This window comes from Narcine bancroftii, chromosome 13, assembly GCF_036971445.1.
Source record: "Narcine bancroftii isolate sNarBan1 chromosome 13, sNarBan1.hap1, whole genome shotgun sequence".
In the NCBI taxonomy this organism is placed as follows: domain Eukaryota; kingdom Metazoa; phylum Chordata; class Chondrichthyes; order Torpediniformes; family Narcinidae; genus Narcine; species Narcine bancroftii.
In genome coordinates this window covers 70,049,471-70,075,423 of record NC_091481.1, presented here as the reverse complement: position 1 = coordinate 70,075,423, position 25,953 = coordinate 70,049,471, and the positions used below count along the sequence as shown (strand labels likewise).

Here is a 25,953-nt window from a genome sequence, read left to right as displayed (position 1 = left end):
TTGTTAATGGAGAAGGGTTCAGAGAGCTCATTGCTGTATCTGACCCGACCTTGTTGGTTTTCGTGCAGTTGGATAACCATGTTGAGGAACTTTGGGGGGCATCCGATGCGCTCTAGTATTTGCCAAAGCCCTTTCCTGCTCACGGTGTCGAAGGCTTTGGTGAGGTCAACAAAGGTGATGTAGAGTCCTTTGTTTTGTTCTCTGCACTTTTCTTGGAGCTGTCTGAGGGCAAAGACCATGTCAGTAGTTCCTCTGTTTGCGGGAAATCCGCATTGTGATTCTGGGAGAATATTCTCGGCGACACTAGGTATTATTCTATTTAGGAGAATCCTAGCGAAGATTTTGCCTGCAATGGAGAGCAGCGTGATTCCCCTGTAGTTTGAGCAGTCTGATTTCTTGCCTTTGTTTTTGTACAGGGTGATGATGATGATGGCATCACGAAGGTCCTGAGGCAGTTTTCCTTGGTCCCAACAAAGCTTGAAAAACTCATGCAGTTTGACATGCAGAGTTTTGCCGCCAGCCTTCCAGATCTCTGGGGAGGATTCCATCCATACCTGCTGCTTTGCCACTTTTCAGTTGTTCAATTGCCTTGTATGTCTCATCCTGGGTGAGGACCTCATCCAGCTCTAGCCTTAGGGGCTGTTGAGGGAGCTGGAGCAGGGCGGAATCTTGGACTGAGCGGTTGGCACTGAAAAGAGATTGGAAGTGTTCTGACCATCGGTTGAGGGTGGAGATCTTGTCGCTGAGGAGGACTTTGCCGTCTGAGCTGCGCAGCGGGCTTTGGACTTGGGGTGAGGGGCCGTACACAGCCTTTAGGGCCTCGTAGAAGCCCCTGGACTATACTCATTGGAATAAGAATAAGAGAGAATGAGGGGGGTGGGGGGAGCTCATTGAATGTTAAAAGGCACGGACTGAGTAAATATAGAAAGGTTGTTTCCCACAGAGAGAGACTTGGATAAGAGGGCCAAGAGGATTGAAGGGTGTCCACTTAGATCAGAGATGTGGAAGAATTTCTTTCGCCAGAGAGTGGTGAATTCGTTGTCACGGGCAATTGTGGAGGCCAGGTGTATTTAAGCCAGAGATTGATAGGCAAAAGCCAGGGCGCCAAAGGTTATGGGGAGAAAGCCGGGCGGCGGGGCTGAGTGGGAAAATGGATCAGCTCATGATTAAATGGCAGGGCAGACTTGATGGGTTGGAATGGCCTATATCTGTCTTATGATGTTAAAAGGGTCGGATATATGAAGAAAGGGGATAATCCTGCAGGTCCCTTAGAATGAAACAGAGGAGAGGACACAATTATTTGGTGTTTCTAGGAGACAGGATGGATACAAGATGTTGAACACCCCTATTTAAATATGATTGTCTGCTTAATTGATGATGATGAGTGTTTTAAGATATAAGAACTCTTTCCCCATTTCCCGCCCCCCCCCCCCCCCCCCCCCCCCCCCCACCTCCAAGCAGTGATGAAGATTTTGTGAGCTCTTTTAGTCTTCTGGTTTCACAAATGAAAATGTAAAGTTCTTTTTTTTTCTCCAACATTTTTTAGGTAACTATGGTCCCGACTGTCATTGCTATTAAGGAAGGAAACATCGTGAGCAAATTCGAAGGTGTTAAAAGTGAAGAAGAGCTGGAAGTGTTTATTAAAAAGTTGATATGACTGAACTGTAAAGGATTGAGATGGCTGTATAACCTTCCATTACTCAACTAAATGTTTATTTTTAGTGAAGTCCAAAAAATGCTGCTGCTGGCTGGGAGCTGCTGCCCTGACCATCGACCAGTAAATCTTGCCATCAGAGACTGCTGTCTCCTGTCACATTCTGAACCTATTAGCCATTGTCACACACAATACACAAACTGATTCCAGGTTCCTTGCAGTAGCTTCCAGCCTGTCAAACTTGTATTTTGGTGGCATTGATGTTTCCTCCTTTCTCCATCCACTGTGCTTTTCCTGTTGAATTAAGTGAATGACCTTCATTTCCACTTCACTGTCCCATTGATTTAATCTCTTTCCTGCTCTTCACCCACTATGGTATGGTTCTCTTAGCCTCTGCTGGAGTACACTTAGCATGCTGTGTTAACAATCTATCAGTGATCTGAATTCCAAAGAAGACTATAGACTGTAGAGGTCAGGAAGCCTTTGCAAGTGACTGGTTACAGTCTAAGGTAAGTCATGATGACTAGCTGATAGACTTAATGGCAGCAATTGAAACCAGACCATGTAGAAGAAACATCAATCCGTTATACAAACTGCAAAGCTGTTAGAAAAGTTGGAATCATACTTTCTTTAAAATTAAAAATGAAATTATGTCATAAATTCCACCTTTAGGGTTTGTATTTGAGTCAGTAGCCTGGGAAATTCCTGCTCCTTCCATCTCTTTAAATGGATCCTACCACAACAGTTTCTTTGATTAGTAATCCATTTTACCATAAACATTGTGTACATTCTGGTAGTAGTAGCAGTTATGCTGAAAATGAAAACTTGCTCTGGTATTGAGTTCAAGTTCAGTGGAGTAAACATTAACAAATGTACAGTACTGTGAAGGCAGAATATAATAAATGTGACAACAAAGGACTGGCTAAAGTCTTGCTGTAATCATTAATCTCCTCCCCTTTATTTCTATAATCACACTTAAAAATATGTCCCCACAAGAATGCAAAATTGTTGTTCGAGAGGGGAAATGAAACCTGGCAGGGGACGAAGGCTTGCAGCCCACATTAAAAGTTGCTCGGCTTGTGATATTCAACATAATTTGTGTTTGAGAGAATTGCAAGGCAGCAGCTGACTTCTGTCCCCCTCAGTGTGTCAGTGTAGAGGAGCTGCTGCAGTTTGTATTGTAAATTCTTGAACCCACAAACAAGCACAGCTGAGTCCCAACATTGGCCACCAGATGTAAATGATCTCGAGTTCAGCTGCCGTTGCTAAAGGCACTGATCTCAGCTCGCGTGACAGACGCAGATGCCTTCAGGATCCAGAGCTAGGGAGAGCATGTGAGAGAGGCTTCATAGTGTACGGTCAAAGCTCAAGAGTCTGGTCTTCAATGATTATTTGATTTCCCCTGAAGGCATCTTTCTTAGTAAAACTTGGGAAAGGAAGAAAGTTGATAGAGTCACAGCTTGGCATGGCTGCATAAAGCTCTCCCTTTCTGTGGCTCTATCCTCTGTGTGTCTGTGAGAGACCTGGTTGGTGGTGTCTCCCTTCAAGCAGCTTTGTACAGCAAGTCACAACAATTTTAACCTGCCAGTTCCTCCAAAGTGTGGAAACAGATTCCTGAATCTCCATGTTTGATGTGAAATGTGAAAGTACTCCTGATTGTGGTGCTCCTCTAAGCAAGTGAAGAATTACAGAAATTATCAGGGATGCTCAGCAAGATGGACAAATATATTTTGTATTTTTTCTGTACGTGAATTACTTACTTCTTCATACGTTAAAATTAATAAATAAAGTTTCGGAAAAAAAAAAGATGGACAATATCTGCAGAAAGAAAATCTGTTAATGTTCTGAAGGATTATTAATGACCAAGGTTCCCCTTTCCAGGGATGCTCTCTGACCTGCCTATGTTTTTTTAAATTACATTGTGCCCTCAACAACATTATCAGCCTCGAAGGAGTCACGTGATGGAGTAGTGGCCGGTAGGGGAATACCAGCCCTCTCCAGAAAAGAAGAAATAAAGTGAAGAAAGAGCAAAGTTCAAGAAACACAAAACATAACCAATAAAAGATAAAGTTGTAGAGAAAAGAAATAAAATGGCACCCAAGACAACGGGAAAAAAAGAAAAGACGCCTGAAGAGAAAGGAGAAGGCCTTACCTGCATGAAGAAATTGGGAGCCGTCGTGGAGAAGAGAGCCTGCTCTCCAAGGTTGGTGACGGCCCCGGAGAGTCGCAACCTCCCAACCGCTGGACTGCAAAAATGGCTCTCTGAGTCAAACAAAAGCACGCAGTGTGCTCACTAAGGAAAAAGATAACACCGACGGGAGGGGGGCCCAGCTGAGGAGCGGGCAAACGCAGCGCAATCAGCTGAGAGATGCCCGACACCAGAGCTCTTAGCTGGAAGAAGAGGAAAGAAGAACAGCAGCAGGAGGCCCAACAGATGAGTAGCCCAGAAGAAGAGGACCAACAGCAAGAAGCCAAGCAAGAAGAAGCCCAGCAAAGTGAGGCAAGCAACTCAACAAGAAAGTCAGAAGGGACACAGATACAAGGAAGAGAAGTAGAGGACACAAACACAGGTACAGAAACAGAAGATGGAAAAAAACCAAGCTCTGCACAGAGAAATAGAAGGTAAACAGATGGACAGAATATAAAAAAAATTTCAAGAACAAATTAAAGCATTAAAAGAATGGTTGACATTAGAATTTAGTGAAAAGAAAAATGAAAAGTACAGAAGAAAAAGTGAGAAGAATAGAGTTGATCATGACAGAAATAGGGAAAAGATTAGAAAATGTGGAATGAGAAACGGCTGTAGAAATGGAATTGAATGACTTAAGAAGAAAATTGGAAGACAGTGACAACATTATCAGCATTATTTCCCTCCATCTTCTAGCACACTTGCCCACTGCAAAATCGCAAGCCTCCACCATTGACTGGAAAATTTCCTTTGGCACATCACTTCAGTGATGCTGAACTCTTAAATGACGGCCCAGGAATTAGCAATGTTGAACTGGTCAATTGCACAGTGATAATTTTGTAACCAATTTCTGGCATTCTTTTAAAATGTATTATCCAAAATAAATCCAGAAAATTCATTGTTTCAATTATATTTTCCTCTTTTTGTATTGCCTCTTCGTGTGTTAACTTTGCTGGTCTGCAAGTCTGGCTAATGCAAGGGTTTTGGCAATAATTCTAATTCTTGATCCCTTTGAGTGCAAATATACAGATGTTAATATTGAGGCAGATGAGAGACTGGAACATAAAGATCCAAGAGGTGATCTATGGAGCTTATGACTTCACTGCATAATCTTTGACAACCCTGGTTTACTTAAAATGCTTGGGGGTAATGATGCTATAATGTAGGTAACATGAAAGCTAGTCCATATGTGCAAGTAAAAAGAACGCTGGACAAACTCAGCAGGTTAAACAGAGTATATAACAAAGGTAAATATACATAATCAAAGTTACAGGCTTAAGCCCTTCAAGGTATCAGCAGAATGTATGAGTGAATTCGGCCGCCTGCCTACATTTTGCTCATACCTTGACGAAGGTATGAGCAAAATGTGTTTTTAACCTCAGCTAATTGGTTGGCATGGAAGAGTTGTCATTGGGTCTGTATCTGCTTGCTGGTGTGATCTCCCATCCACCTATTACCTCCTGCCTTTGGACCTTTGCTCCTTCCCCTGCCCTCACCCCACTATTTTGTTCGGGTGCCTGTCTACATTTTCCTCATACCTTGATGAAGGGCTCAAGCCCAAAACATTGGTTAATTATCTCTATCTTTGCTATTCTGTTTGACCCACTGAGTTTCTCCAGCATTGCATTTTTACTTCAATCATGGTGTCATGTTTTATTTGGTGTGTGCAAGATCCCACCAAAAGCAGGATGAGAGTAGATTAATGTGGATTAGGGTAATAAGGGAAGGTTCAAGAGCTTGTGATAGCTGCTGAGGGTAAAAACGGTCTTGGAACTTGAGGTGCTGGATGTCAGGCTTCTGTACCTTCTGCCTGAATGGAGCAGTGAAAAGATACTGTGACCAGGGTGATGGGGAACCATTATGATGTTGGTTTCAAAATCTTGGCACCTTCCAGCATTTACTGATGATCAAAAATAGATGGATTGGGCAGTTGGTAGCCTGAGTGACAATATTAGACCATAAAATATAGGAGCAGAAGTAGGCCAATCAGTTCATTCTCCCATTCCATCCATTTTCCCACTCCTTGCCGTCTTCCTATAACCTTTGATACCCTAACTATTCAGATAGCTATCAATCTCTGCCTTAAATACATTCAACGACTTGTCCTCCACCTCTGCCCATGGCAGCAAATTCCAGAGGTTCACCACTCACTGGCTAAAGAAATTCCTCTGCATCTGTTTTAAATGGGTGCCATTTAATGCTGCAGTTGTACCCTCCTGTCCTTGTCTCCCCTATCATGGGAAATATTTCACGTTGTCAGTGCTGTAACAACTGGTATGGTTTGGCCAGAGGTGCAACTTGCTGTGGAGCGCAATAGTGTGGCTTGATGTTTTCTGGTCCAGTGCTTTGTTTCTTGATTTCCCATGGAGTTAATTGAATGGACGGAAGATTTCAAGGTGCTCTGTTTATAACTGTAAGAAGTTGAAATGGATTGTGTGTTTATTATGAGAAACATGAAAGTTTATAGACAGTGTGATTGTAGTTAAAACAAATTCTGGAGAAACTCACCTGGTCTCAAAATATATTACCAACATTTCAGATCCGAGTCCTTTCTCAAAGTTTAAGTAAAAAAAGACGGGTGTCTAAATTAACGCCTTTTGTCTGTTGGTCTGTACTCTTCCCCTTCCATCCTTTTCCCAGCCTTTAATTTCGACACCCATCTTTTCACCCATACCTTGAGGAAGGGCTTGGGCCCAAAACATCAGTAATATATCCTGGTCTCTTATGGATGCTACGAGACTGGCTGAGTTCCTCCAGCATTTCAGTGTTTTGATTTGTAATCCGTCACGTCCTAAATATGTTTCAGCGTTGTTCCAGATGGGGATGTTCTTGGAGTCTTTTTTTTAAACTGTTTAACTGTCCATCAGAGTTCACGTGGAGGACTGCAGATCTTCAATCTAATCTATGGATTGTGAGATTAACCAACTACATGGGGAAGATTTGGCTTCCTGAACAGTTTAGGGTGTATTTTATAGATTTTAGCTGCTGATCGTGAAAATCATCTTTTTTCCTATCAGATACTATTTTTTATAAGATACTGTTTTTTATCAGATACTGTTTTTTAGATATAACATTTTTGTGATTTCCTGTCCTATTTCACTAGTTTACTAGTATATTGCCCAGTCCAAGCATATGTACTATGCAAATGTTGTCTTAAGTCTGGGCATCCATGGAAGGCATTTAAAGATGCTGAAAATTTTCTTGGCAACTACAGGGCACCAAACTACATCCAGCAGATCGACAACATGCTTCAACCTACTTCTGTGATTTCCTGTCACATTTTAAGTTGACTTCAAGCAGACAAAACCACGAAGGGCAACGTGTTATTGAAAATTTATTTCTGCATCCGCCCTCGGTGTCGTCAGTGACAAACACGGTGAAAAGTTTCACCAGGATATTGTAACCATGGAAAAGCGGTATCAGGGAAACCGGAATCCATCAATGCTGACCGACTATTGTTGGACTCTGATGCAAGAGCCATCAGTACAGATGAATATCAGTGGCAAAACATTTTTAGATCAGTCGAACTAACGCAATGTGTCAGTGTCATTATGCAATTAAACAGACTAAATTTAATAAAAGTTGATGTTTCTCCAACTTCCTACGTGATACAGCAAATATGAAATTATATTTGTGTTCATCTTGAAGTTACCGTAATACCAATTTTTTTTATTCAGGTCGCAAACCTTTTAGAGAAAAAAAATTGTCCAGTTATTGGTGGGAGGATGGTGACTGAGAGTGTGGGCAACCATTCAAATTAATCATGGAGATTGCACGTAGACAGGCCCTTTGGTCCACTGCATCTATGTCGACCAACTACCACACATGACTCCTTACCCTCTCATCCACACCCCCCCCCTTCCAAGATTCTACCTCCTATCCACACATGGAAGAAAATTTGCATACCTTTAGAATGTGGGAGGGAACCAGAGCACCTGGAGAATCGCGTTGAATGTGAAAATTCCACCCAGATAATGGCTCCAGGAGGTTAAGATTGAACGCAGCTCTGTGAGGCAGGGGGTCAACTAACTGCACCAGTTTATCACCTCTTACCCTGAAGAGCAAGGCCCACCAACATTCATAGAGATTTCCCTCCACCATCGACCGTGTCAAAACTGGCCAGGTTTGATGGCCTAACCTCTGAAGGGTGAGGTGGCTTACAGTCACCCTGCTGTGTAAGATGAAGGAATGGTAATTACAGCACTAACTGCATTAAGTAAAGGGATTGGTATGTGGGCTCATTCCTGTTCCAACCTTCTCCACAGTCCACACCTTCCTTATGATGTTGAATGGTATTAATCACATCTACACTCCTCCAGGCACTTACACACTAAGTCAGGGATAGGAGCTAAGGCTAATTTCTCTCCACTACCCAACTCAATCCACTTTTGTCCACCTTTAATCTGTGTAAATGGAGTAACAGTAAAAAATAGAGGGGTGAGCTGCCAGCTTTTGATCAGAATTCAATTTAATTATTTTGTTCCAGGGTGAATCAACTTTAGCCTGGCTGGCTACCCATCCCTGTTTGGTTTAAGACACAGAGGTGGTGGATGCCTGTTGGATTTCAATATTTAAGAAAAATTTGGATAGGAGGCATATAGTCTGGGTGCACAGGAGTTGCACCTAAATATACTGGGTTGGTTTCTTGTCCTGTTGAATGTCCTAGTTAGATTTCCATGACACTGCAGCTACAATGGGTTCGACCTTAAAAAAAAATCACATTTCTTGATATTTTTCAGTATTTGCAGTGGGATTGGAACATCTGAGCTTGGGGGTTTAGGAACACAGAAACAAGCCCTTCAGCCTAACTGCTGAATTATTCCACCAAGTCCCACTAACCTGCACCCAGAACATATGTCTCCTATCCAAATTTTTCTTAAATATTGAAATCCATCACCTCTGTTGGCATGAGGCATGTGTTCACTGTCCATTCAGAAATCTGATGGCAAAAAGTGCGTAACGGAAGTGTTGACCCAGTTAGTTTATCACACTGCAATTATGTTTGCCTACCAAGTGAATATTACTGCATGTTCAATATGTGAAAAGAACACATAATGAACTGTAACAAGAAAATGGAGCTCACTTTGTAAAACTCATGGGAAACCAACATTTAATATTCTTTTTATAAAGTAACTGTATGTGATATTGGTAAATTGACATTAATTAACAGCAGACGGGATTACGACTCTGAGCTAACCCAACACCTGTCCCATTCATTACCCAGGAGCAGGAAGGGCAAACTGGTGGCCAGCTTTCCAGTCCTCAAATGAGAGAATTTCATTGGAATGTTTGTAATAAATCTAGCTGCTGCACTCTGACCTTGGAACACGGCCAGGCCAGAACCTGGCTCACTTTTGTCCTGAACTAAATGATCATTGAAAAGGCCTTCATGAAAACACAAGTCTTGCCTGCACTTTCGACCTTTGGTTGCCAAGAAGGATTAATATTGCCATAATTCAAAATGAGTCATCAGCCTTAAATGAAATGAATTCCTTCAAGATTTTTTATTGTCATGTAATATTACATAAAATTGATTTTAGTCTACTGTCAGGCAGACAAAAATTCACCATCAGCAGAAATTTCCTGGTGGCCTTTCAGTAAAAGAAAGGGAAGCAAAAAAGAGCCCCCCCAGAGTCACTGAGTGTTCATGGATTTGCCTCCAGGGCTCCCCCACAGCCTCTTCGGTCACACAAAGTCCACTCTAAATTATGAGCAAACCCGAGCTCCAGATTCAAACCTCAGAAGGCCTTCAGTTCCCTCTGCACCCTCCAGCAGTCCACAGCCTGGCGTGAGTCCCTTCACTGCAGGCCACAGCAACTCATTAAAGTATTCAATGTTAAGTTTTAGGATGGTGCAAAGTGTTACAAAACAACCCCAGAAAATTCACTCCACATGAGACAAGTGAATCTGAAACAGTAGTTAGGGTATTTTGTGATTTCCACACATGAATAGTTTCCCCAGACCCCCTTTGTGAATTGGGGCGATAATGATAAAAGTAAAAACACAGATACTGGAGGAACTCAGCAGGTCTTGCAGCATCCATAGGAGATTTTATCAACAACGTTTCGGGCCTGAGCCCTTGAGTAAAACAAAGATGCGTCTATATGCAGAGGCTGGAGAAAAAGGAGGGAGAAGAGGAGGGGAGGAATGCTTTTTGCTTATATCTTGAAGAAGGGCTCAGAGGAGGGGAGGCAGGGGAAGGGGCGGCAGGGGAAGGGGAAAAGGGGAAGGGAAAAGTATCACTGGCTGACAAGATTATGAAAAAAAATTACAACATATTTTACAAGGCCCTTCCATTGGACAAGCCCGTCCAATTACACCCAATTAACTCACAACTCCCCATATGTTTTGAAGGGTGGGAGGAAACCCAAGAAGAAAATGTGCAAAATCGTTAAAGGTGACACTAGATATTTTGGCCGAAGGCATAAACCAGGGTGAGAGTAGGTCCCATTGGGGACCAAAATGGCAGTGTGTAGAACTACAGAATAAAGGTGAGAGTTACATAGAAATCCTGCCTGAACAATTAAATTTTTCAAGAGGTTACAAAATGTATTGAGATGAGTAATGCTGTAGACCAATCCGCAAGGTTCCAGCCTATGAGACACAGGCCACATTGGTATATTAGATCCTAAATTGGTAATAGGAGCGATGGGGGTCGTTTTTGTGCTTCAACGCCTGTGGCCTGAAGTGTGGCACAGGGATCAGTATCTGGACCTGCATTTTTTTTTTAATTACATTCCGATTGAATGTGAACACAATAGGTTTGATCAGTAAATTTTCAGATACAAAAAAAAAATGGAGGCGGTGTTGATATCTATCAGTTGGTAAAAATTGCAGAGGAATGGCAGCTGGCATTTAATCCTGATGTAATTTTGGAGGGCGAACAAGGGTGGAACATGCACGGTGAATGATGGGGGCATTGAGGAATACTGCGATCACGGGTGAAAATCCAAGGATTCTTGAAGGCAGCAGGCATGACACAAGCCAGGTATAAGAGAGCAGGGGGATTATAATTCAAGTTGGTAAGATAGTAAGAACACAAGGCTGGAGAAACTCAGCAGGTCAAACAGCGTTCTTTATGTAGCAAAGATAAAGATACTTAATCAACATTTTTGTCTTGAGGCCTTTATCAAGGTATGAGCAAAATGTAGGCAGGTGACAGAATAAAACGGTGGGTGGGGGGAGAAGCACAGTCCCAAGACAAGATAATAAGTGGATAAGGGAGGGAGGACACACTAGCAAACTTGAGGGGGGGAGAGCTGGAGGTAAAAAGACAGAGGGATAGATAAGAGAGGAAGAATGGGGGGGGGAAGTGGTCTAGCACAGTGGTTCTCAACCTTTTTCTTTCCACTCACATATCACTTTAAGTAATCCCTATGCCATCGGTGCTCTGTGATAAGTAAGGGATTGCTTAAGGTGGTATGTTCGGCGGGCAGCAACCTCCTTTGAAGAAGACCGCAGAGCCCACCTCACTGACAAAAGACAAAGGAGGAAAAACCCAACACCCAACCCCAACCAACCAATTTTCCCCTGCAACCGCTGCAACCGTGTCTGCCTGTCCCGCATCGGACTCGTCAGCCACAAACGAGCCTGCAGCTGACGTGGACATTTACCCCCTCCATAAATCTTCGTCCGCGAAGCCAAGCCAAAGAAAGAAGACAAAGAATGTGGGTGGGAAAAAAAAAGTTTGAAAACTACTCTTTTAATCGTCCCTAATTGACTTGTTATGTGCACGGTTTCATACCTCCAAAGGAAATGGGCCAATGACAATTTTTTTTCAGTAGAGCAGTGATTCTCAACCTTCCCTTCCAACTCACATCCCACCTTAAGCAATTCCTTACTAATCACAGAGCATTGATGGCATAGGGAATACTTAAAAGTGCTATGTGAATGGAAAGAAAAAGGTTGAGAACCACTGGTCTAGCAGAAACTGGAGATATCGATGTTAGTGCCATCAGGTTTAATAAGTGCCCAGACAGAAAATTAGATTTAGTTTATTATTCATAATGATTTATAATTCAGAATATAAAGCCCAGAAGTAGTTGCTCTCTTCACCTCTCTCGCCATCCCCCAAAGATCTCAGCTTTGTAAGATGTTGGTTAAGGCACAGTACAGCCAGAGTGGTGTGTGAAGTGACTGTTGTTGACATCCTGGATGCAGTAGGATGTCCTTTGCCTCAAATTTGAGGCATCCCATCAGGATCTTGCACATGAAGAGGTCCCGGGACAACAGCGATCCCTTGCTAATATCTTTAACCTCCACCTTGAGATTGTTCTGGATTCTAAGTTTATTGCTGCAGAGGAATGGCAGCTGGCATTACCTTGCTGCTGAAGAGTTTCCTGTTGCAGCCATCCTCGTGGAGCTCATGGAGGCAGGCTTACAGCTGGAAAGGGTGTTAGTAGGCTGGTCCCCGAATCGGCATGAATCCATCCTGCATCAGCAGGCCAGCTCACATCAGATGATCTCCTCCTGCCTCGGGTATCTTCCTCTTCTGTACTGCGGCTACAACTCCTCACTTCTCACCAGTTGATCAGTTTTTTTTAAGAGACTACACATGACCTTAGCTAAAAAGGCTGAGAAGCTGTCTGTTTTTCTTGCTGAAAGGGATTTTCATGCCCTGGGTGGTAAACCAAGGTATATAACACCATGGACTAAGGTGCTGGTAAATGAGATTAGTATAGGTATGCATTCAATGGACTGCATGGACATGGCCAGAATCTCTGTACATTGTATGTATGTACATGACAATGTACTCAGTAACAATGACATACTACCAATTTCTCTTGACCAAAACACAATGGCTATACACAACCAATTATTAATTGAATAATACATAGTCCAAGCTGTTAATGCAAATACAGAATGACATATGCCAATGACATGCCAAGCATCCGTCAGTGATTGAAGACAAGATTCTGCTCTTGGCTCTCATTCCTTCTGTAGTACAATGCTGGTCTTTATTTCCACACACCCTTTTTCACCTTTGTACTTAAGATACCATTCATTTCTTTGGAGAATCTACAGGCTATTGAACTACAGAGGGGTCACGTGACAAACCATTTTCATAACCCCCTCACAGATATATGGAGCAGGGATTTCTCCATTGAGATGCCCTAGCAAACACCAGCAACCTGGACTGAATCAACCTTGTTGACACATGGGTCAAGAAAGCACAGGGACACCTTTAATTTCTTAGAAGACCAAGGAAGTTCAGGGTATCTTCCATGTCCCTTAACAACATCTACAGGTACATCCCCATTGGAAAGCAGACTTACTGGATGTATAACAGCATGGGACGGGAACTGCTCTGCAGAAAATCAGAAGCAACGGAAAATGGTAAATGCAGCTCTAGGCAAATACAAACCTCCCTCCGTCAACTCCATCTATACCAGTGGTTCTCAACCTTTTTCTTTTCACTCACATATCACTTTAAGTAATCCTTATGCCATAAATGCTCGATGATTAGTAATGGATTGCTTAAGGTGGGATGTGGGTGGGAAGGCAAGGTTGAGAATCACTACTCTAGACCCAATTGTTACTGAAATATTTTGCTTTGAGAAAAATTGTCATTGGTCCATTTCTTTTGGAGTTAACGATTTTTCTTTGCATTCACATCCCACCTTAAGCAATCCCTTATTCATCACAGAGCACCTATGGCATAGGGATACTTAAAGTGGAATGTAAGTGGAAAGAAAAAGGTTGAGAACCACTGATCTACATGGATCAGCCAACATACAGAAATCCTGACATTTTTCCACAACTTGAAGGGCTCAAGCCCAAAATTTTGGCTATGTATCCTTATCTTTGCTATATAAAGTATTCTGTTTGACCTGCTGAGTTTTTCCAGCATTGTGTTACTTTTTACAACATATAGAAGGACCCATCCCATCCAGGTCACGTTCTAGTCTCCCTGCTCCTAACGAAGGAAAGATTCGAAAGTGTGAAACCACACACCAACAGGCATGAAGAAATGTTATTTCTTGAAGAGTGGGGAATAGGGGAGAGTGGAGGATAAAACCCCTCCATATTGATCCTGGGCTGACACTATACATCTTTGACAACATGCATTTTTGCAGAATTGATCTTTTACAGAGAATTCAAGAGTGATTGTTCTTTTATTTCACACAAGGCCAAAAACCCACACTGCTCCGAGACCATACAATCACAGGTGAGAAGGCAGCTCATGGTGAGCGGTGTCATGGAGATCAGGTTCCTAGCTAGGAGGGGTGGAAGGGATGGGATCCGGCCTCTCGTCACCATGCAATGACCTTGCTAGTAGTGCGCGCTTGGCAATATGAGGTTCCTGCTGTCTCCAGGCCCACTGCTGTCACTTGTTCTGGGAAGGCCAAGGCACTTCGACAACCTTGGAATAACGTGTTCAGTTCTGGTCACGTCACAGCAGGAAGGATGTGGATGCTTTCAAGACGGTGCAGAGGAGGCTTATAAGAATGCTGCCTGGATTGGAGAGGATACCTCATGAGGATAGGTTGAGTGAACTTGGCCTTTTCTCCTCAGAGTGATGGAGGATAAGGAGTGACATGATGTACAAGATGAGGCAATGATTGTGTGGATGGCCAGAGGCTTTTTCCCAGGGCTGTAATGCCTAAGACAAGGTTTAAGGAGCTTGGGAGTAAGTATAGGTGGAGATACAAGAGGCAGGATTTTCACAGAGTGGTGGGTGCATGGAAATGCGCTGCAGGCAACGGCAGTGGAGGCAGGTACATTAGGATGTTTTAAAAGACTATTAGGTAAGTACATGGAACTGACGGTTATGCAGTAGGGAAATTCTAGGCAGTTGTTGGAGTAGGCTATTAGGTCAGCACAACACTGTGGGCCAAAGGGCCTGTACTGTGCTGTAGATTACTATGCTCTAATTTCTATGAAGCGCCTAGGAACAATGGGCTTCTGACTCGCTCCAGTCTAAGTCACCCATTAAGCCAAGAGTAGGAAGGGGCCTTGAGGAAAGAAAAATTAATAATTAAACAGGAGGATAGAGCCAAATGCACTCTGGAAAGAACATTGCATCATAGCTGGATGTAGCTGAGGTACAGGGAAATGTAAAACAGGTTAGGACCTTATTCACAGGAGCTGAGAAGAATGAAGGGAGAAATGATGAGGGGTGTAGATAGAGTAAATACAAGTAGGCTTTTTCCACTGAAGTTAGGCGAGTCAAGAACTCGAGGGCATGGGTTAAGGGAAAGGGGAGAAGTTTGAGGGTAACATTAGTGGGAGTGTGGAACAAGCTACCAGCCAAAGTAGTGAATTCAGGCTCATTTAATAAAAATGTGGACAGGTACATAGATGGAAGGGGAGGGGGGGGGGGTGGTGGAGGGATGTGGACTGGGTACAGATCAGTGGGACTAGGCAGAGTAATAATTTGGCACAAACTAGAAGGCCTGAAAGGCCTGTTTCTGCACTGTAATGTTGGGTTCAGGATTTACTTCATCCCCTTCTCACAACTCAAAATTCACATTCTCAACAGACACGGCCATCTCCTGGCAGTGAAGAGGAAATGGGTAATTTCCTTTCGTGGATTAAAACCAGAGTTAAAATTATTAAGTAACTGCAGTGCGTTAGAAGACAGTGTTACCTTGATGGTGAACAAGGCATCAAGGTCCCAATCATAAAGTGTACATCTGTGGCCTGTGAATAACAGAAGTGGCTGGAAAAGTGAACAGATGGAAATCATGAGAGATGTGCTCAAAATCACAAGACGAGCAGGATTTGTAAATGTAAGGGCATGGTGCCCGGCACTGGTAAAGTTGCCTGGCCCAGTTTCAAAAGGGTGGCTGATTGATTATAGCTCGGGTCCTCCAACTGGTAGCAGTGTTGGAAATTAAAGTCACAAAGTGAAAACGTGCCCCCTGAGGGTGGAGACTGTCCTGTACAGAGATTAGAGACTGAAGTGGGACTCCACCCATGCTGAACCTCTCCCAGCCTCCACGGTTTGCACCCGAGTGCCCAGCATCCAAGGATTGTTCTGTAGCATCCAATCCTGCCCTTCTTCCACCCCACACTCCACAACAGCTTTTATCTGTGGTGGAGTTGTATCTCTGTCAACCATCCACAATCTCAACTTCAGGGATTGTGCATGCAGACTGTGTTGTATTCTCCCACCACCTGTACACCCATCCCTGGGTTTACTTTGAAACACTTTTATTAAGTTGCTTCTTCAAATTCCTGGGTGTCAACATCTCTGAAGATATCCTTTGTGAGGAGTTTGAAGAGATTTGGTATATCACCAAAGACTCTTGCAAATTTCCACAGAGAGCATTCTGACTGGTTGTATCACTGTCTGGTACAGAGGTGCCAATGCACAGGAAAGGCCAACAGAGAGTTGTGAACTCAGCCAGCACCATCATGGGCATTAATCTTCACTCCATTAAAGACATCTACAAGAGGTGTTGTCATAAGAAAGCAGCCTCTATCCTCAAAGACCCTCACCTCCCAGGCCATGCCCTCTTCTCACTGCTACAATCTGGAAGGAGGTACAGGAACCTGAATACAAGCTCTCATAAGGGAAACTTCTTTCCCTCGCCATCAGATTTTGAAATGGACATTGAACCACAGACTTTTTCTTATCTTTTGCACTAACTTTTTAAAAAATGTAATGTATAGTAATTTTTGCACCTGTAATAGTTCCACAAAACAATGAATTTCATGACATGTCCGTGACAATAAATTCTGATTCCTTCTGCTGTCCTGATACTCTTTTCAGTGGCCGACACGACTTCCTGAGACATTTTATTACTGCTCCATTTGTCGAATTTCTACTAATTCACATCCTACCAAAAAATAATCTGGCACGTGGCCCAGAATTTATCAATTTTTTTAATATAAGGAAAATAATTCAGTAGTATCACCTGCAGGAACCTAAAAGCATTACAGTTTTTGTTTTTGAACCACTTTTGTTTCAAACATACAAGACGACCAGGTGGGCAGGTCCAAGTCAATGTTCGGACTATCTCTTTGTTCTGGGTGTTGACAACCTATACCAGACTGAGATGAACTCAACCACAGTTCGAGCAAGCCTATCACTCCAGACTATGGTGACTAGGATTGGCAGTGGCTTTAAGGGGCTGCAGACGTCGGGGAAGCAGAGGACCAGAGCAGTACAAGCGAAAATGGGAAGAACACCACCCCTCCCCGTTTGAGAACGAGGAGACAACCCACGGGCCAGTGACCACTGGGGCGGACCAGTGAGGGGCTCTGCAGCTGAAGAATATACAAGTGGTACATTGTTGGCGACTTGTAGTGAGGAACAAATGCAAGTTGCGGGCTCTCGGGTGACTTGCAGTCAAAGGACTCACACCAGGTTACGGACTACAGGAGACTGGCTGAAGGGGTATCAGGTATCAGAACTGGGATGCAAGAGTGTGCAGAAGGCTTCCTCATGATGGCGGAGGTTCAGATCTGGAGCTTGAGTTGCCGAGGGTTTGAACTGGAGTGTTGTACGGCCACAAAGGTTGCGGGAGCGCTGGAGGCAAATCCATAGTTTGGGGGGGGGGGGGGGAAGAGAGACACGACTCTCTGCTTCTCTTTCCCTGACTGTAAGGAGTGCCTGACAATTTCCACCAATGGTGAATCTAAATTTCATGTAATATTCCATCCTTTTTATTACATGACAATAAAAGAATCTTCAATTCAAGACCTCCAGTCAGAAACAAAGACAAATCTCAAAATGGAAACAAGAAAAGGCTTGCATTCATTTGTGATTCCAAAACCTCATGATGCAATCACCATTGGAATGTAGAAAATGTGGCAGTGTCAAGTGTCCCTCACACATGACTATGACCATACCCAATCTTTCCTTCTGCCTTTGGGTATAAATCCAAAATATCATAATCTGCCAATCCACTCGTGCTGACAGATACGACATGTGTCTTGTTTTGGTGCCAAGATCAACTTGTACGCAAAAGTCTGTCATGTAAATATTGGATAAGGGACCAAAGATGCAATAAGAAATTTCTTTTAAAATGTTTCAGGGAAGCCCCAACAAGTAACAAATTTATTAAAAATAAAAACTGATTAGATATTTTTGGCTTAATGTTTCATGTCTCACCATTACATTGCACAAGATTTAAACAGATCTGGGGTATTTCTGGAGAGAGATGCAGTTAACAGGATAGGATCCTGATAAACAGTTTCTCTTTTGAGAGACCTGATTTTCATCATTTTGCTTTGAATTTCCCTTATTGGTTGTGTATGGCTTGTTTTCTTGTATAAAAGTTTAGTAAATTCCTTGTGTCTTAACAGCAGGCATGAATTTCCCGGGATCATTAAGTTCTGTAATGAGGAGAAACTTGGAGTGCACTCAAGGCCTCACCTGGTTGAAGAGCATTGCCGGTCAGATCTCATTTAGGAAGTTGAAAATCCTTGTGTGGCTCAGGTGGGCGGTGTGGACGGCTTTTCCCTTTAATCATTGGACAGGTGGTGAAGTGGGCTTTCCTCGACAGACCCAGTATCACCAGGAAGATAACCTGGCTCTTCAACCCTGTCCTGCAAATTGTCATTGCCCAGCAACCCTTGCCTGTTTAAGTAACCATGGTGACAGAAAGGTGGAAGATGCTGATTGGTCAATGCAAACTTGAAGCAGGATTCTGCAGAAAGAATGGAAATGCATTAAATGAAACTTTTTCCATAAGTTCTTCTCCTAAAGCTACAAATTCTTTCAAATGACAGGTTTGTAATTCGATGGAACAGAAAGTACAGAAGCCTAAAGTCTGGAATTTCCAGTTTCCCGAACTACAATTTAGATTTAATTATTTTTTTTTTAAATTTTAGAAATACAGCACGTTAACAGGCCCCTTTGGCCCATGAGCCCATTCTGCCCAATTAACCTATAATCCCTGAGTGGTGGACGGAAACTGGAGCACCCGGAGGAAACCCACAGACACAGGGAGAGCATACAAAAACTCCTCCTAGACAGTGCCAGATTCAAATCCCGGTCCTGGTGGCTGCTGTTATAACAGCATTGCCTAACCACTACACTCACCATGTTCTGCAACTTCCCAGAAACACCTTAACCATCAGTTACTGCATGACCACCTGTCTACGTTACTGAAACAGCAGTCTTTTTGTGCAATTGAGTATTTTTCTTTTTATATTCATTAACTTTTTTTTGTATTAATTGAATTATTGTCAGTGTCACTGTTATAGGACAGAAGATGTGAGACAGGAAGAGGGAGAAACCACCAGGATGGGGTGGTGAGGAAATTAGAGAGAGGGGAGAAAAGAGTACTGGAGTGGGTAAAGATGGAAAAAATGAAACTGGATGGTGGCAGAGGTGGTGGGGGGGGGGGGGGGGGCGAAGGCCACCTAAATGAGAAAAATGAAAGTCCACGCTATTAGGGTTAAGGGTGTCCAGCGGGTAAACCATCATTTGGAATCAAACTCTGCTCATCAAGCGTACACAGAGTATCTATTCCCCCACTGGCCAGACAGGTCTACTTCCATTTTCAGATGATACCGTAGTTAGGGAAAGCACTTATAAAAGCAATGTAGACAGGGAGGGGTGAAAGAAACTGAACAAAACACAGAAGTAACTGACAGAATGGCCTCCCAAATTCAGCAGGCTTCCATGTTGTCAGCGGACCGATGGAGTCTCTTCACAGCTGTTACAGTATACTAACTGTCACCTCCTTAAACCCACGAAAATGTTTACAACCTCTCTTTCCCCCCCCCACCAAGACCCTCACTCTAAAGATGTCACAGATGGCACATTGGTGGAAGAAAATCACAAAATCCCCCAACGCTTCAGTTCACTTTCCAATCTAATCTGCGCCCGGACATAAGGGAGCAACAGTAGGCAGGGGAATAAATAGTGCAGCAGGATGGCTTTTAGACATACAGCACAGTAACAGTCCATTTCGGCCCACAATCCATGCCACCTAATTACACCCAATTGTCCTTCACCCCCAGTACATTTTGAAGGGTGGGAGGAAACCAGAGCCCCCAGGGAAAACCATGCAGACATGGGGAGAACATACAAACTCATCCCGATCGCTGGCGCTATAACTGCGTTAGGTTAACTGCTATGCTAATTATGCCGCCCCATGAAGCAGATCAGACGGTGGTGGACAACCTGCAGACATCCCCCAGCCGGAGGAGGTTAATGAGGACCAGTTGAGACACTGGCGACTGTAACTCTGTCCCCAGCACGGCACATCATGCCGTCAAGCTCTGGTCCCAAGAACAGCAGTACAGCCAAGCTCCGTTGCCATCTCACCAGCCAATGTCCTTCAGTGTTACCACCTGAGCAGTGTCAAACATGATCCAACGTGTGGTGGGGTAAGGCTTCTGGAGCCCAGGTTCCATGCGGTTAGCTCAACTGAGAAGAGGTAGAAAGGTAGAGGACTCAAATTTGGGACATTCCCTGTGAACTCCATCATCTCATCCTGGACTTTACAGCACAGCAACAGGCCCTTCCAACCCATGAGCCCTCAAAGCCCAAATGCACCCATGTAACCTACTAGACCCATATGACTTTCGAACATGAGGGGAAACCGGAGCACCCGGAGGAAGTCCACGCTGTCACGGAGAGAACAGGCATACTCCTTACTGACAGCACAGATTTGAACCCAAATCACGGACACTTAATGCTAACCATGCTGCCTTTAATTTAGATAGAGCTCCTAATTATGGATATTGGAACAGTCCACAGCCTAGAAATAAAGGCATTACAGTAAAATCCCCATTATCCAAAATTCAACAACCAGCAAAAATATAGTGGAAAATAAATCAGTATATATGCGTCTAATAGTCAAATTTTGTGGGCCAATGTTTAGGGTAAAATTTAGGGGGTCAACTATTACTTGAGTACTACTTTTGACAACAGTAATTACCTGCACTATTTGGGGAGTCAGGAGCTCAGTTGAGTGGGCAGGAGGTCCTCATTCGGGATGTCAGGAACTCAGATGGGCAGGTAGGGTCTAGGTGAGAGTCAAGGTTTGGGATGTTGGGAGTTCAGATGGGCAGGCGGCCAGGGACGAAAATAGGGGTGGGGGGGGTCAACCTTTACATAAGCATATACGGTAGGTAAAAAAATACAAAAGTTTACAATTGGTGCCTCCTAGTGGTTAGTTTGCTAATCTTTCTTCTTTGGCTTGGCTTCACGGATGAAGATTTATGGAGGGGTAATGTCCACGTCAGCTGCAGGCTCGTTTGTGGCTGACAAGTCCGATGCGGGACAGGCAGACACGGTTGCAGGGTTGCAAGGGAAAATTGGTTGGTTGGGTGTTGGGTTTTTCCTCCTTTGTCTTTTGACAGTGAGGTGGGCTCTGCGGTCTTCTTCAAAGGAGGTCACTGCCCGCCGAACTGTGAGGCGCCAAGATGCACGGTTTGCTAATCACACAACACACAAATCTCAAACAACAGGAAAATTCACTTATCTGGCATCTACCAATCCCCATAGGTTCCGGATACCAGGAATTTTACCATATTTATAAGGAAGGGACATGGTTTCAAAAAGATGTTGCACCTGCAAAGAAATATCGGAGGTCGGTCCCCAAGCAGGTCTCCAGAAAACGGCGCAGGGGCAGTATGTGGGCCTTGGCAGCTGTCCAGTCAGTCAGGAAGTCTTCCACAACGTGATGGATGTGGCTTGGCCGTGGTAATGGCCAGAGCTTTGGTCTCTGTGTCATCTCAGTCTCTGAGGGAAAAAAAAACCCAACAGATTGCACATTGGTCTACTCTCTCCCCTTTTCAACATCAGCTTCCCTTGCATAGTCCCACAGAGTCTCGTGTTCACGAGCCCTTTCACACCCACGCGACTGCACACTGTGCAAGGTACTCTGAACACAGGCTACATGTGGACAAATCCTGCACTCCATGCGAGGTTCAGAACCATGGACCCTCGGCTTATTGTGCCCCTTTCAGTCATCTGGGGCTGTACTCACTTGAATTTAGAAGAATGAGAGGAGATTTTATAGAAAGATAGAAAATTATGAAAGGCATAGTTAAGATAGAAGTAGGTAAGATGTTCCCATTGACCACAACTATGGGTCAGAGTCTCAAATTCCAGCGTAACATATTTAGGACGAAGGTGAGGAGGTACTGCTTTTCCCAGAGTGTGGTGAATCTATGGAATTTGCTGCCCATTGAAGCAGTGGAGGCGACCTCAGTAAATATATTTAAGACTAGGTTGAATAGATGTTTACATAGTAGGGGAATTAAGAGATTATAGGGAAAAGGCAGGTATGCGGAGATGACTCTATCATTAGATCTGCAATGATCTCATTGAATAGCGGAGTAGGGTAGACGGACTAGATGGCCTACTCCTGCTCCTGTTTCTTGTGTCTTATGTCCCAGCTTCTTATCACCTTATCACCTCCACATTTACTCTTCCATTGAGCACCAGTCCAACCAGGACAATGATTCTTTCAAGGCAATGTAGAGAGAGAGAGAGAGAGAGAGAGAGAGAGAGAGACATGATCCAGCTGACCTACTTTCTCAATTGGGAGTCAAACTGCAAAGAGCAGGGTCTTCGGCCCATCTGATACCCAGCTATATTATCCTCATTTACCAGCATTTAGTCCATTGCCTGCCAGCTCAACAGCTTTTCCAGATCTGTTATAGACTTTGTGGGAGTCCCTGACTGGACCGTCCCCTTGGGCAGTGTGCTTCAGATTCCAACCACCCTCCAGATCACACAAATCTTCCCCAGACTCCCTCTAAGACTCTTACTTCTCATCTTTAACCTGCCCTCTGGTCTTGGCCAAAAGTTTCTGACGACCTACACTATAAAAGCCTCTCACAGGTCACCCCTCAGCCTCCTGCCCTTTGAGGCTTTCCAGACTCTCCATGTAACTGAAACATTCCACCCCAGGCAACGCAGGGTGGAATGGTTAGTGTGAGCTGAAGCTCTGTCCCCAGCAAGACACACCATGTCACAAAGCTCAAGCTCCTTTGGAGTAATATGCAAGGACCCAAAGACACCAAAGTAGCTTACCCCCCAGGTTCGGTTACAGGGCATCATCCTGCCATCTCACCAGCCAATGAATGAGATCACTGCAAGTTCGTATGTTCTCCCGACATCCACGTAGGTTTCCTCCCACCTTCCAAAGACGTACGGGGGTTTGTAGATTAATTGATCACATGGTTGCATTTGGATGGCACAGGTTCTTGGACCAGAAGGGCCTGCCACTATTAATTAATTTATTTTTAAGCCATTCTTTGGCTTGGCTTCACGGACGAATATTTATGGAGGGGGTAAATGTCCACGTCAGCTGCAGGCTCGTTTGTGGCTGACAAGTCCGATGCAGGACATGCAGACACGGTTGCAGGGGAAAATTGGTTGGTTGGGGTTGGGTGTTGGATTTTTCCTCCTTTGTCTTTTGTCAGTGAGGTGGGCTCTGCGGTCTTCTTCAAAGGAGGTTGCTGCCCGCCAAACTGTGAGGCGCCAAGATGCACGGTTTGAGGCGATATCAGCCCACTGGCGGTGGTCAATGTGGCAGGCACCAAGAAATTTCTTTAGGCAGTCCTTGTACCTCTTCTTTGGTGCACCTCTGTCACGGTGGCCAGTGGAGAGCTCGCCATATAACACGATCTTGGGAAGGCAATGGTCCTCCATTCTGGAGACGTGACCCACCCAGCGCAGCTGGATCTTCAGCAGCGTGGACTCGATGCTGTCGGCCTCTGCCATCTCAAGTACTTCGATGTTAGGGATGAAGGCGCTCCAATGAATGTTGAGGATGGAGCGGAGACAACGCTGGTGGAAGCATTCTAGGAGCCATAGGTATTGCCGGTAGAGGACCCATGATTCGGAGCCGAACAGGAGTGTGGGTATGACAACGGCTCTGCACACGCTTATCTTTGTGAGGTTTTTCAGGTGGTTGTTTTTCCAGACTATTTTGTGTAGTCTTCCAAAGGCGCTATTTGCCTTGGCGAATCTGTTGTCTATCTCATTGTCGATCCTTGCATCCGATGAAATGGTGCAGCCGAGATAGGTAAACTGGTTGACCGTTTTGAGTTTTGTGTGCCCGATGGAGATGTGGGGGTGCTGGTAGTCACGGTGGGGAGCTGGCTGATGGAGGACCTCAGTTTTCTTCAGGCTGACTTCCAGGCCGAACATTTTGGCAGTTTCCGCAAAACAGGACGTCAAGTGCTGGAGAGCTGGCTCTGAATGGGCAGTTATAGGACCTTTTGGGCTATAAGCCCATGCTGCCCAAATACACCCAATTAACATACAACCCGGTACATATTGAAAGGTGGGAGGAAACCAGAGTGCCTGGAGGAAACTCACTCAGACATGGGGGGAATGTTCAAACTCCTTACTATGCCAGATTTGAACCTGGGACACAGGTGCTATAATAGCATCATGTTAACCACTACACTAACTGTACTATCTGGTTAGTATAGCAGTTAGCAATTACTATGCTCTCTTTCTAAACTAAAACTAAACTAAACAGCCTTGAGAAGTTCCAATGCAATTGTATCCTCATAGTGTGGTAACCAGAACTGCACATCTGTAGTTCTATCTCCAACATTGAGGACCCATTGGAACACCAATCAGTATGAGGGCACAGCAAACTGAACCCCGGCTTGCAGGGTCTTTGAGGAAGTAAAAGGGAAGGGCAGGGAGAAAAGAACAGAACACTGACCTGTTGGGAGGTGTCTGTAGAAGTAGATGACAGGGTGGAGGAAGTTTGAGAGCCACGCGTGCTTTGGCTCTCCCACAGAACGCCGAGGATGGAAAACATCTGCCTCTGGTTTGGAAAAGTTACTCCCGTATTCCAGATTAATAACGAACAGTCCATTTTCTGCTTTTTTCCCCGTGTTTTCCCAAAGACATGGAAGTGCTCCAATCGGATATTCTTCCAAGTACTCAAATTTAGTTGCATTTCTAAATATCCAGAGAAAGAATAATATTAATAGGTAACAGACACAGGCACTTCACTCAATTCACTGTTGTCATCTCTTCATCAAAAGCACTGGTCACACTGGTGTAACTGTGCTGAAGAGTGCCTTGAATTTACCCTAATGCTCTTTCTCATCCACACAATTTGACTGGAATTGGTGTTGAATCACAGAGCTGCTCAGTGACATTCAGAAGGAAACCAATGTATTGAATGAAACAAGAAAGTCTGCAGACGCTCCGATTCTAGTTACTGCACAAAAGTGCTGGAGGGGCGGGAGAGTCAGCATAATGGTTCGCACAATTATGTTATAGCACCAGCAATCAAGACAGGGGTTTAAACGTGGTGTCTGTCGGGAGTTTGTACATTCTCCCCTTGTCTGCATGGGTTTCCTCTGGGAGCTCAGGTCTCAAAATCCACCAGAGGTTGTAGGTCAATTAGGTGGCATGAACTCGTGAGCCAAAAGGGCCTGTTATCGTGCAGTATGTCTAAATTTAAATTAAAAACTTTTTTAAATTTAAACTCTACAGATCCTGCAGTGGACATAGGAGGCAAAGATATATCACCAACATTTCGGGCCTGGACCCTTCGTCAAGGAATGAGCAAAGAGCAGGCAGGTGCCTGAATAAAAAAGTAGGGAGCGGAGGGAAGAAAGGAGCAGGAGCATGTTTGCTGAGGAGGCTTTGGAGTCATGTAACAAAAGAGATATTTGTTTAAAAAAGTAATCGTACTTATTTCCTTGTAAGTGAGCTCTCTTCCTCACCAACTCTTGACTCCATTCTCTTTCAAATGCTATCCAGGGCCAATAGCCTTGCACACCAACCTTTCCAACTGGTTCCCCTGGGAAACGTGGCTTCCAGAGAGGACTGTGATTGTGGACCAGGGAGAGGGATAAAGGTGCATGCCACCTTGTAATAAGGCAAGATAGCAGTCCACCTTGAATAGGTGTCGCAATGAGAGGATAAGCAGGCAACTTCTACAAATGTGAATCATGGGCTGTTTGCTACAGATTGCAAACATGAAGGCAAGAAATGCTATACCAGTGATTTTCACCCTTTTTCTTTCCACTCACATACCACTTTAAGTAATCCCTATGCCATCGGTGATGGCATCTACTTCTACAGACACCTCCCAACAGGTCAGTGTTCTGTCATGAGTAAGAGGTTGCTTAAGGTGGGATGTGGGTGGAAAGAAAAAGTTTGAAAACCACAGTTGTAATTGTACCGAATTGACTCGTTATGTGCACAGCTTCATAA

At 44.1% G+C, this 25,953-nt stretch overlaps 2 protein-coding genes across 11 annotated transcripts in view; one reads left to right on the top strand and one right to left on the bottom strand.

The window, feature by feature from the left end:
• Positions 1-2,572, top strand: part of txn2 (thioredoxin 2) — a 33,979-nt gene extending 31,407 nt beyond the window's left edge. Inside the window, exon 4 of the mRNA XM_069909958.1 lies at positions 1,547-2,572. Within this exon, the coding sequence (XP_069766059.1) occupies positions 1,547-1,657 (111 nt within the window). The 3' untranslated portion in view covers positions 1,658-2,572. The remainder of the gene's footprint in view (positions 1-1,546) is intronic.
• foxred2 (FAD-dependent oxidoreductase domain containing 2) overlaps positions 1-25,953 on the bottom strand; it is a 170,200-nt gene that overhangs the window by 76,168 nt on the left and 68,079 nt on the right. For 6 of the 10 annotated variants that reach the window (XR_011348340.1, XR_011348348.1, XR_011348343.1 and 3 more), the window contains 3 exons: positions 24,443-24,684; positions 21,322-21,492; positions 18,169-18,442 (listed from right to left, as the gene is read on the bottom strand). Coding sequence is in view for 1 of the 10 variants with exons in the window: in XM_069909956.1 (XP_069766057.1) it covers positions 18,258-18,442; positions 21,322-21,492; positions 24,443-24,684 (598 nt within the window). In the remaining 9 variants the exon portion in view is untranslated. Of the gene's footprint in view, positions 1-6,098; positions 6,254-15,432; positions 15,505-17,821; positions 18,443-21,321; positions 21,493-24,442; positions 24,685-25,953 lie in introns of those variants that run through there. The other 4 variants (XR_011348346.1, XR_011348345.1, XR_011348347.1 and 1 more) reach the window with 3 other exon arrangements.